Source organism: Electrophorus electricus, chromosome 1 (assembly GCF_041902795.1).
Source record: "Electrophorus electricus isolate QZ-2024a chromosome 1, ASM4190279v1, whole genome shotgun sequence".
Taxonomy (NCBI): Eukaryota; Metazoa; Chordata; class Actinopteri; order Gymnotiformes; family Gymnotidae; genus Electrophorus; species Electrophorus electricus.
In genome coordinates, this window is record NC_137497.1 from 29486182 (window position 1) to 29501712 (window position 15531).

The following is a 15531-nucleotide window of genomic DNA, read 5'->3' on the forward strand; positions in this document are numbered from 1 at the left end:
TGTGTGTGTGTGTGTGTGTGTGTGTGTGTGTGCGATTCATGTTGTCTTCTGTCTTTGGTCCTGTGGAATATTCCATTCTGCTGGTGTTTCCTGCCTAGCAGTGCCAAACGTGCATGCTGCTTCACTCCTCAGTGGCAGCTAAAACACATACATGAGAGAGAAAGAGAGAGAGAAAGAGAGAGAGAGAGAGAGAGAGAGAGTGCATACAAGTATCAGAACTCTTTCAACACTCATTAGTACAATGATTTAGTGGAAACTTGAAATAAGGTGACAATAAAATGAGAAGTTAAAGAGTACAAAACATTAATAGCCATAAGGGGTAATGAGTGGTGTGCTGTGATGTATTAATGTTAATAACTATAAGATGTTCATAAGCATGAGAGGTGCACTGTAAAATATTAATGTGTTTTGCATATTTACCAGCCATCTCAGCTGCAGATACAGCCACCTCAATTTTGTTCCTTTTAATCTCAGTCTGCAAGTTTGTACCCTCCAACACACCACCTAGACACACACACATATGCTTCTCCTAGTTCCATGGCATGGGAGGCCCTTAACAATCTTGACATTATATGCTTAAGCATGAATAAATGTATATGCTCCACTTATATTTGTTTTATTTTATACTTGTACAATTTCATTATTGCACAGGGTGTTTCTTACTGTCACGGTACGGCCCCTCCTCCCAGACGTCTCCCCGTGTGTGTGTGTGTTCATCTGTATGGCCACGCCCTCTTTGTGTTTCGCATCTGCTCCTTGTTGTGTATTGTTATTGTGCGTGTATATGTCTCTTGTTTAAACGTGAATGTTGTCGGTGTTTGACTTTGTGTGCGCCTGAGTGCTGCATTCATTATTTTCGTAAATAAACGTATAGTTCGGTATCCTATGACTTGTCCCCGCATCCTGCTTAGCCTCCTCACATCACACCTACAAGTAGTGATATAGCTAATGTGCATCTTTGAACTGCTCTCCTTTGAATCTTTTTTTAATTCGTGATGTGGATTTCATTTTAAAAAACAAACCTTAAAAACCTTTTCCAAAAATCTTTTGATGGAATTACAAACAGCACTGTTAACACTTTCTTAAGTGAATCCTCACTGAAGTAATTGAACCTAAGAAAGTCTATCACTGAGGGCAGAGCCTTTTCTTATAAAGCTCCCACACCATAGAATAACCTGCCTGTAAATGTCCGAGACTCAGGCACAGTCTCAATATTTAAGGCTAGGCTGAAAACCTGTACAGCCAGGCATTCTATTAATGGATTTCCCATATTAAATAAAGGTGTAGATCTGAGGGTCCATGGGCATTGAGAGTTATGGTCAAGTGGGATGTTATGATCACCTCTCTTTTGTCAGTCAAGTTCTTTGAATGAGAGCGGAATTGTGCTGATGTTCCAGGATGCCCTCATGCCTGTGTTTCCTTCTGGCTCTTTCCTTTTAGCTGTGCTGCCATGGCTAGATCTGCCAGAGTCCATCTTTGCACATTATAGTTCCCTAATTTACACACCCTCATACCTGGACATGCCTAATAACCTATTCTCTCATTTTTCCGAGGTACACCTACCCCTGATGTCATGATGTTACTGAGCCTCTACCCGTCTTAGCTGCCATGGCTCCTCCCACCACCCCCGATGCCCCCTGCTGTAGCCCACCACACCTCCACCCCAGCCAACTAATTTTCCACCATCAGGACCAGACTAGGACTTCTAGGAACCTAGAACAGAAATTGATTGCTTTTTTCTTTATTAATATTATTTTTCTCTCTTTCACTACTTATTCTGCTTCTTATTGTTTATATTGTTACTATTGTAGTGTCCATTGTTGGTCAGTGGAGGAAGGGACCACCCTTTGACTCTTGGCATCTCTGAAGGTTTCTTCTTCAAGCTCCAGGGAGATTTTCCTTGCCACCGTTACCCTTGGCTTGCTCACTGGGGGGTTTGGGCTCTGACATTTGTAAAGCTGCTGTGTGACAACTGTTGTACAAAGCACTATATAATATATTTGATTGTACTTGACATGTTTTGGAGATTGTTTGAGGCATCATGCTAATCTAATGTTCTAGGTATGATGCATGAGAGAGCCACGTGTATCAAAAAGGAGCAGTAACTGTCATTTTTGAAAAACTAGGCCATGAAATGAACCAATTTTTTCCTGTGAATTTAAAAATAAGAGACCACTCCAATTTTTTTAAAATCAGCATTTCCACATGTACAGAAGCCATTCCATTCAAGTGTTTGCTGAATTCCTTCACAGACACAACTCATTCTATTTAATGAGGTGTTGAATAGGTGATCACCTTAACAAAATCCTGTTCTAACGAGCAACAGTATAAAAACCACTGCTGCTGCCATCACTATTCTCTTGTTATAGAACCAGCTAGATGGGAAAAGCAGTGCTAGGACTACCCTAAACGTAAATGTAGTCAAAATACAGCCACAGACCATGCCAAGAGAGTTGAAAAGGTTCTTGATGAGGAAAAGAAGGGTTAAATTGTAGCTTTACTGGCAGAGGGATACAGTGAGCGTCAGGTTGCTTCCATCTCGGAAATTTCAAAAACTGCAGTTCATAAGAACAAGGTCAAGCAGCAAACACATGGGAGAACAACAGTTACAGACTGGCAGAGGTTGAAAACGACTCTCTACCGACCGTGATGATTGCCACCTCATTTGAATGTCACTTAACAACCGTAAGATGACGTCAAGTGAACTACAAAAAGAATAGCAGCTGGGGTGAATTGCACAGCGAGGACAGTTCAAAACAGGCTTTTAGAGGCAGGGATGAAGTGCAAAGCTAGAAAAAAGCCCTTCATCAATGAGAAGAGCCAGACTGAAGTTTGCAAAAGACCACAAGGATTGGACCTAGAGGACTGGAGTAAGGTCGTCATCTCTGATGATTGCAATTTTCAGCTTCGTCCAACACCTGGTCGTGTAATGGTTAGACAGAGACCTGGAGAGGCCTACAAGCCAGAGTGTCTGGCACCCACTGTGAAATTTGATGCAGGATCAGTGATGATCTGGGGGTGTTTCATCAAGGCTAGAATCGGGTAGATTTGTCTTTGCGAAGGACACATGAATCAAGCCACTTACAAAACTGCTGGAAGAAAACTTGCTTCCTTCTGCTCTGACAATGTTCCCCAACTCTGATGATTGGTTTTTTCAACAGGACAATGCTCCATGTCACACACCCAGGTCAATCAAAGTGTGGATGAGGGACCACCAGATCAAGACCCTATCATGGCCAGCCCAATCTCCAGACCTGAACCCCATTGAAAACATCTGTAATGTGATCAAAAGGAAGATGGATGGTCACAAGCCATCAAACAAAGCCCAGCGCCTGGAATTTCTGTTCCAGGAGTGGCGTAAAGTTACCCAAAAATAATGTGAAAGACTGGTGGAAAGCATGCCAAGATGCATGAAAGCTGTGATTCAAGAAATCAATATTTGGTGGAATAACCCTGATTTCTACTCATCATAAGCTGAAATATTAGTACTGTGTTGTTTATAAATGAATATGCACTTGTTTTCTTTGCATTATTTGTGGTCTGAAATTTCTGTAACTGTTTTGTTATTTTGACCATTAGTCATTTTCAGAAAAAAACATGCTCTAAAATACAATATTTTTTATCTGGAATTTAGAAGAAATGTTGCCAGTAGTTTATAAAATAAAACAAAACTGCTCAGCCTGGTCAAACACATACCCATCAATTGTAAAACTAGAGAAACTGATAATTTTGTAGTGGTCTCTTATTTTTTTCCGGCGCTGTATATATATAAAATTACACCCTGAAATGCCCTTAACAGGCCTTGTTCTTTGACAGTGCTCCACCCTGCTTCAGGAGATCTTAGTTTTTTTTTTTAAAATGTAACAAAATTGCTATATCTAATTATGGTAGGTATAAACAAATGAGGTTAATATGTTAGATTAGGATTGAAGTAGTAGGACTGAACTGGTTTAATTAAGCCTCAGAGCAGCATCTCTACTGTGAATATATTCATATAACTACCAGCTTCACTCCAAGCAAAGGAGATGAAGCTTATTACTATATCAGAAATATGCAGTGGTTTAAATAAGATATGTCTACTTAGAATTTAATCAAGATATTCAAACATTTCATTTGTACCTCCAGGGGCCTCGAGAGCCTGAGTGTCTGCATCCATGCTTGTCCCTGCAAGTGAAGCGTGTTCCTGCATAGCCTGCAGCACTGCTCTTGCTGCAACTGCGGCTGCTGCTGCTTCCATCTGAACAGGCTCTGGAGCTGGTGAAGGTTCCATAGCTGGAGAGGATTCTGGAACTAGGGAAGGTTTAGAAGCTGGAACCAGTGCTGCAGCAGAAGTGTCTCTCAGAGTTGGAGCAGGAGTGGGCTCTGGCGTTGGGGCCAATCCTGCAGTGGTCGCAGGTTCCACAGCTGGAGTTAACTCCAGAGACAATGAGGCCTCTTCAAACGCTGCTTCCATCGCAGCCGCGTCCGCCAGGGTTCCACACCCCACCAGCTCCTCCTCAGGACCTGAAGTTGCTGCAGGAACAGGAAATGCGGCAACACACTTTGAAAGTCCTGAGACGTTGGCAGGAGGTGCAGCCTCTGAAGGATCCACCTCTTTCACAGCAGGACTAGCCCCAAAGGCTTCCTTTGCTGTTACTCCTTCTACAAAGATGCTGTCTTCTTGAGGGGTCAGAGACTCAGCGGTGTCTGCTGGCATCTCTGGGGCTATATTCACTGCAACTTCGGCTGTTTGGATCAGGTCGCTCCCCACAGTAGGCTCAGACCCATCGGCTGCCTGCTCTCTCTCCAGTCCTACGTTACGCAGAGCCTTGCGGGCAACAGGAGCCTGGCTGTCCCCTGGCCTGGGGCCCAGCCCCTCAGGCAGGGCACTTTGCACTGGCAGCTGCATCTGGTCCGCTATTGTCTCGGCATACGCCGCCACACTGCCATTACTCGCGACTGAAATCACACCAAAGCACAAAAGGGAGAAGGTACAATTAAAAACAAAATTAATATTTCTCTATCTAGAAATTAACAAAATTTAAGATTAAAGGATTAAAAGAAACAAGGGCCACATATGCAACTGTAGGTAGTAATAAAAAAAAAAAAAAGTTAAATTAAGCATTAAAAAATGAAAGGTATTTTCAGCACAAAGAGACAGATTATATAGATACAGTGGATACAAAACTCCTGTTAAAAGGTTTTTGTGATGTAAAAAAATCTGACCAAGATAAATAATTTCAGGTTTATTTCCATCTTTAATGTGACCTATAATATGTATAATTCAATTGAAAAACAAATTGAAATCATTTAGAGGGGTAAAATAAAAATACCATGGAAAACATGGAACGGGGTGAAGACAGTCCTCAGTGGATAAAATATGTAACAACAGTTACTTTACCAAAAACTGGATGCATCTCCAAAACCGAAGACATAAGAAGACGACTGGTCCGGGAGGCTGCCAAGAGACATCCAGCAACATTACAGAAGCTGCAGGAATTTAGGGGGAACTAAATTCTTCATATGTCTGGGCTGTGGGGTAGGGTGGCAAGCTGGAAGCCTTTTCTTACAAAGGAAAACATCCAAGCCCAGTTACATTTTGCAAAAAAAATCTACATTCAGGTCTGGCAAAAGCAAGTGAAAAAATTTCTCCCCTATTAAAGATGGAAAAATTCTGAAATGATTTATTTCAAGTCTGGCATTTTTACAGGGGGTGTGAAGACTTGTTATAGCTACTGGTAATATTTACAGAAATATTCAGAATGACACAACAGACCTTGTCCATACAAAAATCTTTTTTGGTTTGCATCTTATCATCTCTGTCCTCGTCATTATGAATCATCCTAAACCAGTTTACCAAAGACGCAGTTTACCAAAAACTTTTCAACATGCACTACAGGTAATTTGCATGTCATGATAAACTGGATAACTTGTAGCCAGCTTCTCTGTATGAACATATAACATGCAGAATGACACCCTTCTAGCAAATCTGCATCTTCGCCTTTTACAATGTAGCAACACAAAAAAATGTGACACTAGCAATGGGAATAAGTAAGCCATTAATCATATGGACAAACACTGTTGGATACAAATAAAGGCAAATATTTATGGGTGCGTCATTTCTGTGGTTAATATTTGACAGAAATGAGGTAAATGAGGTAAAGTTTCTCTCATCATGCTTGCAAGGGTCCTGGAGACCAGTAACCATAGTGAGGCGCTACATTTACAAGTGAATGGATAGTTCCATTGAATGCACCTAGAAATGTTCTGTTACTGGAAAGTTGAAGAGCATTGCCAGTTTGCTCAAGAGGAGTGGATTGTTTTTTGTAAAGTACTGTTGATATACGCCTAAACTGACATTTATACATTTTATTATAGCGGTTTCAAAGATTGTTCTAGAAACATTCTGGAAATACTGTATAGCAACAGTGAGTTTGTTAAGGAAAGGAAAATAAATGTAATAACTACAGTTCAATTCCTACAGGAGCCTGAACATTGCTCAGTACACAAACGGAGACCTGTGGCACAGAACTTTCAACCTTTGTTCCCAAACAGCTATAAAACACGCTGTTTAGCAAATAGACTTCAAGAGCTCCAAATTTACAATGAATAACTACCATTACAGACCAGTATTGAAAGCTGGAAAGTAAAAAGCAACTGTAAAGTCAGTTTCATTAATCAAGGCTCTTGACCTTCCACAGTGGCCATTCCACTGACTGCTGATCAGCTGTGAACGTCTGTGAACATTGAACCACAGCCACAAGAGCATACAGCAGAATATATACGTATTCGCTTCATTACAGTCTCTAGGACCATTCAAAACTTACAGTATGATCAGACAAACATCCATTTATCTCATTGGTGACAAATATTCATTCATTCATTCATTTATTCATTTATTCATCTTCTAAACCACTTAACCCAATTCAGGGTCACAGGAGCTATGCCTATCCCAGCAGCACAGGGTGCAAAGCGGGAACCACTCTGGACAGGGCATGTCTGACAAATATTAACCACTGAAATTATACACCTATAAATATTTGTCTTCATTGGTATCCAATAGTGTAATTATATGGCTAAAATGATTAAAATATTCCAAGCATGATGTGACACACTTTACCTCATTTACCTCATGTCTATTAAATATTAACCACTGAAATGATGCACTCATAAATATTTGCCTTTGTGCCCAAAATATTAAATATCAATACAAATATTAAAGAAGCACTTAGTAAAACCACTTCTCTACTTAGTATTATGTAAAACTAAATGTAACACTAATGTAACACTCAAAAAATGAATCAAATTCAGAAAATTTACAGATGCCACATGTCAAAAACTGCATAGCATGTAGGGACGATTCCTACTGAAAATACTAAAAATGTGTTTATACTGTCAATACGTCATGGCCTGCTGAGACTACCATAAGACTTGTATTTTATCTTCATTTATGTTGTACATGATCTGATGCCATCTTGTCCTTTTATGGTCCTTTTAACTCATCCCTTTAAATCGTGACCCATATGAGCAGTACAATGAACATAAGCCTTGTGGTGTTTCATCCTTACAGATTTTTAAGGAATGTGTAAAACACAGACTTGTGCAATGAAACAAGTAATTAACTAGCAAACTGAAAAACTAACAACTGCCTATCTTCTTGTGTTATGGATAATGACCATTAAAGTACTCCTAAAATATTTACAGAAAGCCCACTCAAGGACAATTAAATACCAAACGTAGCTGTTTGGGAACTGAACACTGTGTGTATGCATATTATGATGTAGGGTTCACTGAATTTTGCACCAAAACCTTATTCTAGATTATATTTAATAACTTATGCCAGAGTGTATTTAATAATTTATTTAAGACTATTTAACAACTTGCTTCTAAATTACATAAATCCTGTCTATCACACAACTGGACCAGGGTACAGAAAGGAACATCATTGCCTGGAAATTTTCCTAGAAGACACTAGAAACATTTCATACCAACAAAATGAGTCATGGTTTATCAGGAAAGAAATTATGTCTAAATAAAAACGTCCTCCATTAAACTGAGCACATCTCTTTTTGGACGGTAAACACATCTGGCCAAGTTATTTTTCCATCCACGTATCTCTCTCTAGCTCTCTCTCATGTGCACGTGCGCGCACACACATGCACGCACACACACACACACCCACACAAAGGCTGACACTAAAGGCTGCAGCTACTGTCGGGTTATGCGGCCGATACCGGTGAAATCAGGAAAAAAGAAAAAAGAAAAATACATTTAATGTTCAACTTTCATCATCAATTCTGAGTGTATGTGCAAAGATCACGGTATGCTGTGAAAAAACAAACCTGCAGTAATCTGGGTGCTTTAGGTAATACAAAGAAAATCAAAAGTTTTAATCCAAAAAAGCCCATCAAAAAATGTAAAACAAAAATGATCATCAGTCATGATTTATTGAGTTTTATAGGGATCATGGAAATAAATAAATACAGTGCGGATATAAAAGTTCTTTCTATAGTTCAGCATCCTTAAATTTCCTGCTTTCAGCGAGGCACACTCATCAACATCGGACAAAAACGGCACTCTTGCATCAAAACAGTCTGCAGACAGACAGACAGAGGCAGGGGCTCCAGAGCCACAGCAGACAATAGCTCATCTCTCCCCAAGGTTCCATCTACTCTCATCAACTGTCATCTGAAGCGTGGTGGCTCATAATATCCCAGACCGTTCATGGGCCTGTCTGATGCACAGTGGCACTCTGCACCACAACATTGTTACAATTCCTCCCTTATAGACAGATACTGTCCTCCATTCATCATCTGCCTACTGGCACAGGAATGACACAAGGCACTGCACAGTACACGAAGGTCTAAAACAAGAGGCAATTATGTTTAAACAGTTATGTTTCTCTCATGCAAGAACCTGTTTTGACCCAAAATTCAAAAGACGTTTAGTCATGTAGGATGATAATCCAAACCGCAACAAAGGAGTTAATTAGCAACAGAGTGACTCAAACAGAAATTCTGTGTTTCAGAATGACCAATCCTGACCACAGTCCTATTGAAATGTTGTGGTGTGATCTACAAAATAACCTAAAACACATGTGAGCAACAAGGTCTCTTGCATGGAGAAATGATCTCTTTATTAGCTCTTCCACCTTGTTCAACGTTATAATATAAGAGAGGGTTCACAACGTCTTACGTGCATGGGTGATGATAGCATGCAGTTTTGAAAAGGTTCTTTTTTTTTCATAAGAACCTGTGGATAATCATTTTGCCTCACTCAGTTGGATTTCTGTCCCATGTTCTGTGTAAATTCAAGATGATAAAGAGCCCACCAATCAGACACATGGCAAGACATATTGGATATGTAACATGTCACTGGAACATATACAAACTGAGGCTCATCTTCTCTTCATATTTAGCAAATTAGCATCTTTTTAACTAATTATGTTCCACCAACATATTATAATCCCCTGTACATTTTATATAGCCAACAAGCTCTTCAATGCATAAATCTTTGCTCTGCAAACATTCAGACAACTCTGAATACCATACTTGACCTCCATTATCAACCACCAGAGACGCTGTGCACAAATAAGAAGCAGGCCAAGCCATAAGTGTTCAGTGCTGGCAGTCTCTGACAAACAACAATCCTCAGCACTGTATTACACAACATGATAAGTGATTGAAATATTATGATTAGCACAGAAACTTGGCTCAGTGACAACATTTTAAATAGAACAATTGAGCAATAGAAGGAGCATTGCGATGGTTGTCAGAGACATGAAGGTGAAGGCAGAAGTGTTTGCATCCTTGCATTAGTAATAGTAAAGAACTACGAACAGTGCGTTCAGATATTATCCTTCATTGCAACACATGAATCGCATCAATTTGAGGTGTGTTCACCCCAAATTCCATCAGGTTGTCTCTTGTCCTGCAAAAAGAGATTATACCTTAGATCTTGTTTAGATCTGTTAGGACCATTTAGATCCCATTTACACCAATGGTTCTGGCTAGAAAGTCACTCACTCCTGCTGTAGGTAGTGGGGTGTTGGTGGGATGCATTACACCTGAGGAGTATGAATGCATCCCACAAACCTTTAAATCAGCTACTGTTGTGCCAGTGCCTAAACATGCTGTTGCTATGGCCCTCTGCGACTTTCCTCTAGTAGCTCTCACTCCCATTATCATAAAAGTGTTGAGAGACTGAGCCTCTACCATCTAAATATCTGTCTGCCCCAAAGTCTGGATCCAAATCAATATGCTTACCATACCAACAGGTCAACAGAGAACGGCATTACCATGGCCAACTCCAAAATCATGATTATAGATGACACCATGGTGGTAGGCCTGAGCAGCCATGAAGAAGAAAATCTTTTACTACCCGAGGAGGCCAAACCAGCTCATGTTTCTACTCAGATCCTGATGAACTAAATTTCAGAACTATTCAAAGCACACTAACAAACTCCAGTACAGTGTGATATGGCTGCTGTCCCACCTCTGCTCACAAGACCCTCCAGCAAGTCTTATAAACATATTACCAGTGTTCAGTACTTTGGCTGCAAACACTGCCTATGGATACTTCTTTCCCCAACCATGAATTATTTTAATGAGTTCATTTTTTAATGGCAAATGAGATTGTAGGGCTGGGTATTGGCACTGGACTGCTAGTCTGATTTTAATTCATTTTCATTGATAAGGTCCTATTTGAATGAATTTTGATTTCATTTGTAAATCAAACAATAATTACAATATTGACTTTGATAGGGATTTTCTGAGAATTAATACTTCTTGTGGAAAACTAGCTTTTAATGTGCAAAGATTAATGTTGAACACTGCTAAAATCACAGCAAATCATTCAATGTATTTGTTTTTATAAACAAATACATAATCAATGCTGTTACAAAAACCCAACAATGTACACAGAATGCATAGATTCATTTTTATAAGCAGCCCTAGTAAGGCATAGGAGAGTTGAGAAGAATTCTTATTGACATCGTACGCATACAAAGTGTCAGTACACAGCATGTGAAGAATATTAATCATAGATTAAGCATGTAGTGATGTATAGTAAAGATGATTAGGGAATGAAATTCCAACCATGCTCTATAAAACTGGAATAATATATGGACAAATGCCTTTAGCAGGCAAAAAAGGGAAGTAATTAGATAATTGTGTTATATGTTTAAAACGTTTTTGAAGGATATTTTCAGAATTTTAAGAATGCAATAAATGTATTAGTGATCCCTTTCATTTGACTGCCACCTTAAATAGTACAGTGTATGAGTCACTTCACACTGCAATGACATTAGGATGGATAACAAAAGAGAACAGATGTGTGTCAGATGCATATCCATAATGCAAACCTCTTGTTCCACCACATTCAAAGGTGGTCTATTGAATTAAAGATCTGGTTACTGTGGAGGCTGAGAACTCATTGACAAGTTCAAGAAACCAGTTTGAGGTGATTTGAGCTTTATGACATGGTGCGTTATCTTGCTGGAAGAAGCCATCAGAAGATGGGTACACTGTGGTCATAAATGGATGGCTCAACTGTTATTAAAAGGCCCGAAGTGAGCCATGAAAATATCCCCCACACCATTACACCACAAGGCAGGATGGCTCTATTATAACCATGTCTAAATGCACTGAGTTGCTGTCATATGATTAGTTGATACAGTTGCATTAACAAGCAGTTAAAGGGGTGTACCTAATAAAGTGGCCAGTGAGTATATATTAATGCTAAATACATAACTCCATACTGCTTGCTGGGCATTTAATCTAGGCGTTTTTTTTTTTTAATCTAGACCTAATTTTTTTTAAAGTTACAGATGCCATGCGGATCACTGAGGACATAAACCACAGATGTACATAAGGTGTGTACAGTAGCTTTCTTTTAAAAAAGATAAGATTCAAACAGGAAATGTCCATATAATGTCATGCTTTAGAATATCCAAGCTGTGGCTGCTGTTATTTAATTACCTGCACTTTACAAGTCCAAATAAGTAGTAGAACTCAATGATATATTAACAAAACTCATATATAGGACTGAAAGTTTAAAGCAGTTTAGCCTATACCGACACACCAAGCTCCACCCTCCAGGACTGGAGCCTGACGCACCTGAATGACTGTGGTACCTTTTCCCAAAATCATTCATTTCTTTACTGGGCAATCTTAAAGAAGGAAGGAATATAATTAGTTGAATAAGGTGTTGCAGGTCAGGACAGAATATGTATGCATAGACCAGGCATCTAAAGGTGTGCCCCAGGCTTACAGTTTTGTTCCCAAGCTTATAGATTCAGTGACATGCAATTGATATGATGATATATCTGAGAGGTTAGGCAAGAGCAGTGTAAACCCTGCCTGAGGCGGCCCGTGTACTCAGAATCTAATCCTACACATACTCCTGTACTGACTCAGTGATCAGACAGAAGCAGGTTTTTTGAGGATTTATTTAAAATGTTTGTTTAAAACTCAGTACACCTTAAATAAACGGATAAGCAAATGACATTCCATAATGTATAATATCTGTATAATATTTTCACAAGTTTTTATTTTAAAAGTTGAAATAAATGTGCCCATATTTGTGCCTTTAATTTGGCTGTCACATTAAACAGAACAGTGCATGATTTACCTCACACTGAAATTACAAGGTAAAAGATGACAAATGTGTGTATTATATCTGCATTGACTGTTTTGCTCTGTGAGCATGGATACTGCATACGTGTACAAATGGCTCTGTGCTGTATTGCATAGACAGAGAAAACTACCAGACTCTGAACCCTCCCTGAGGTGGTCCCTGTACTCAAATCTAATTCTACACATACCACTACACTGACACAGCAAGCAGGGAGAAGCAGGTTTACTGAGCATTTATTTAGAATGTTTAAATGTGCAAAATCTATACTACTTAAATAAACCTTTCAATTAAGCATATTCATACTAGAAATTCCCAAAAAAACAACCAAACAAATAAAGTTGATTAGGTTTGAATGGAACAGTACATCAACATGACCATTTAACATGCTTGTATTATTTTGAAGTTAGCAATACGTTTTTAACGTTAGACAAAACTATACAATATGCAGCGTTAGCAAAAATAATCAGAATGCTGTTTTGTTAGCATTGCACAGCTCTGACAAAAAAAAAAAAAAAAAAAAAAAAAAAATCATTTTAGTCATCTTAAAACACGTTAATGGAAAAAAAAATCAGATAAGCATCTCCTTACTGGCAGACATGAAAAACTAAAGCCAACATGGGAATGTCCTGTTTAGCATTTTAAACACATCATCTCGCGTTCCGGAAGCACTGTTTATGTTACACTCATGACCTTAAAGAAACTGGTAAAAACGAAACAAGAGCAAACACGTAGTTAGACCATCTGTAATTACTTTCTCTACTTTTAAATCTTCCCATGTTTTAATCATATTACATAAAGTTGAGGTTTAATCAGATAAGATAAAGCTGGAATTTAAAATGTAATGTATTTAACTTACACGTGTATAATGTTCTTCAGGGCATTTTACTTTTTTATATATTTGTGCATAAATCGAAAAGGAAAATGACTGGGACATCAGTTCAGCCTGCATCTGGACATTTCAAAGCTCCACAAGTACTAACAGGTTTGCGGTTTGTAAAACCATCTAGGCACGGATATTAAAAGGATTAAAAACTTACCATAGGCCGTCTCCTCAAATTTGGCGCTAGGTCTGTTTTCCTGAGCGAGAGCCTGAGTGGTAGATGATGAACAGCCCATCTTTCCACTTGGGCCAGAGCAGACTGAGACACATCTCATCTTGCCTGGGTTTGGGCATGACCTACTCCCCCCTTTCACACAACAACAACGCGATCCCTACCACGCGAACTAATTAACTTATGGCAACAAACGCGGTAGGATATAGTATCTTAATATATTTAAGGCACTTTTCTGTGACACTTAAAGATGCTTATGAATATAAACATGGCACAGTTCATTTCAGCATTCGAACTGATATTATTAATAACATTAATGCCCATGTGCAAACATAAACGATGAGATGCAACGTCGCCATCTACAGCAGGGTGCATCATACACTCAAATCACAGGATAACTTTGATTGACATTAGTTGCCAATTGCTTAAAATAAAATATGAAAAAAATGCAGCATGAAAGTCTGGTAAATATGGGGCTTGTGAAGTCTTTTATGTCATTTTTATTTTTTGGCTAAAGGTGTAGAGTAGGTCTATGTGTTTATGGAATACCAAATCATCTAAATGAGGATTTCTAGATATCCAGCATTTGTCTGGAGTTTCTATCCAGTTTACATTCAGTTTCTGAGGAAAAGAAGAGTTACCAGGGCCCAGAGATTGTTGTTGAGCCAGTGACAGGGCTACTAACCAGTGGGTCCTGACCACGAGACGGTTGAGCAAAAAAAAAACTGGAATGGTAGGAGAAACTGATGATGTGGAGGAAGGTTCAGATTCAGAGATATGTTTAGATGAAAAATGAACTTGGTCAGTACACTTACAAAAATAACTGATACATGGAAAAAGGTTCTAAATATCACACAATGACTGGCAGAACAAGGTTGAGGCTGTGAAGAATACATAAAAATCAAGAGGGAACAGCAATAGAGATTTGGTAAGAACATTGTTTGACTATGGATTCAGAGTTCATAGGTTTTGCACATATAGTTTGCTGGATAAACAAAATGCAGTTATAAGTGAAATATTGTTTTCATTATCTATTTATACCAACAAGTTATTACAATTATGAATAGCAACATCTGACAAATATGTTTTCCACTCTATCAGGAGTAGATCCATAACCTTTATTTTTTTAGTTCAGTTTTTCATTTCTTTCATGCGCATTTTTTGAAAAATCAGCTTATGTCCAGGCTAGTCAACTTCTAGGCAAAATACATTCTGCAGGGTGACATGGGGATTATGGTAAAAGTAAGAGAGATAAACATTGTGAAATACCTCTTTATGTGCCTTATATTATTCAGTATACATTCACAATAGCATAAGTTAATTCAGACCTGATATACCAAGGAGTAAAAAACTGGCAGGTCTCAGAATAGCATTGCTATTCCCTCTGTTAAATCGAAAGCTATATGATTTCTATGGTACAGCCCAAACAACCATGGGTCACATGAAATAATTTAGTTTTAATCAGACATTGTGCACTAGAGATAAAATAGGGAGTATAATTACAGTAGTTACCAAAACAGCATTGCCTAAATTCACCCTGACTCACCCTGATGAAGTCTCCCCATATGCTATACACCGATCAGCCGTAACAATATCACCACCTGCCTAATATTAGTAGGTTCCCCTTGTGCTGCCACAACAGATCTGACCATGTGAGGCTCCACATGACCTCTGAAGACATCCTGTGGTATTTGGCATCCAGACATTAGTAGCAGGTCCTGTAAGTTGGGAGGTGTGGCCTCCATGAGCATCAGTAAGCCTTAGGGTGCCTGTAACCATGTCGCCGGTTCACCATTTGATCTTCCTTGGACCACTTCTGGTAGATACTGTCCACTGCATACTGGGAACACACTACAAGACCTAC

At 39.0% G+C, this 15531-nt stretch overlaps 1 protein-coding gene across 3 annotated transcripts; it reads right to left on the bottom strand.

The window, feature by feature from the left end:
- On the bottom strand, nt 1-13774 carry LOC113576063 (uncharacterized). 3 transcript variants are annotated; one of them, XM_081714264.1, is made up of 5 exons: nt 13653-13754; nt 5381-5437; nt 4120-4938; nt 421-504; nt 1-138 (listed from the first exon to the last, which is right to left on the bottom strand). In XM_081714264.1, exons 1-5 carry the CDS (start codon nt 13729-13731, stop codon nt 122-124), a joined length of 1056 nt encoding a protein of 351 aa, XP_081570390.1. In that variant the 5' UTR covers nt 13732-13754; the 3' UTR covers nt 1-121. The 3 variants fall into 3 exon arrangements, with proteins under 3 accessions (XP_081570390.1, XP_026863769.3, XP_081570399.1); XM_027007968.3 differs by lacking the exon at nt 5381-5437 and having other exon boundaries at nt 13653-13774; XM_081714273.1 differs by lacking the exon at nt 421-504 and having other exon boundaries at nt 13653-13756.
- Between the last annotated feature and the right edge of the window lie 1757 nt (nt 13775-15531).

What these genes read in the sequence shown, in the direction of transcription:
- LOC113576063 (XM_081714264.1), bottom strand. Translation starts at nt 13,731, where the DNA reads ATGGGCTGTTCATCATCTACCACTCAGGCTCTCGCTCAGGAAAACAGA. An exon ending in ATTTGAGGAGACGGCCTATG is followed by an intron (nt 5,438 to 13,652) that starts GTAAGTTTTTAA and finishes GTCTCTTGGCAG; the next exon opens with CCTCCCGGACCAGTCGTCTT. An exon ending in GGCTCTCGAGGCCCCTGGAG is followed by an intron (nt 505 to 4,119) that starts GTACAAATGAAA and finishes GTGTGTGTCTAG; the next exon opens with GTGGTGTGTTGGAGGGTACA.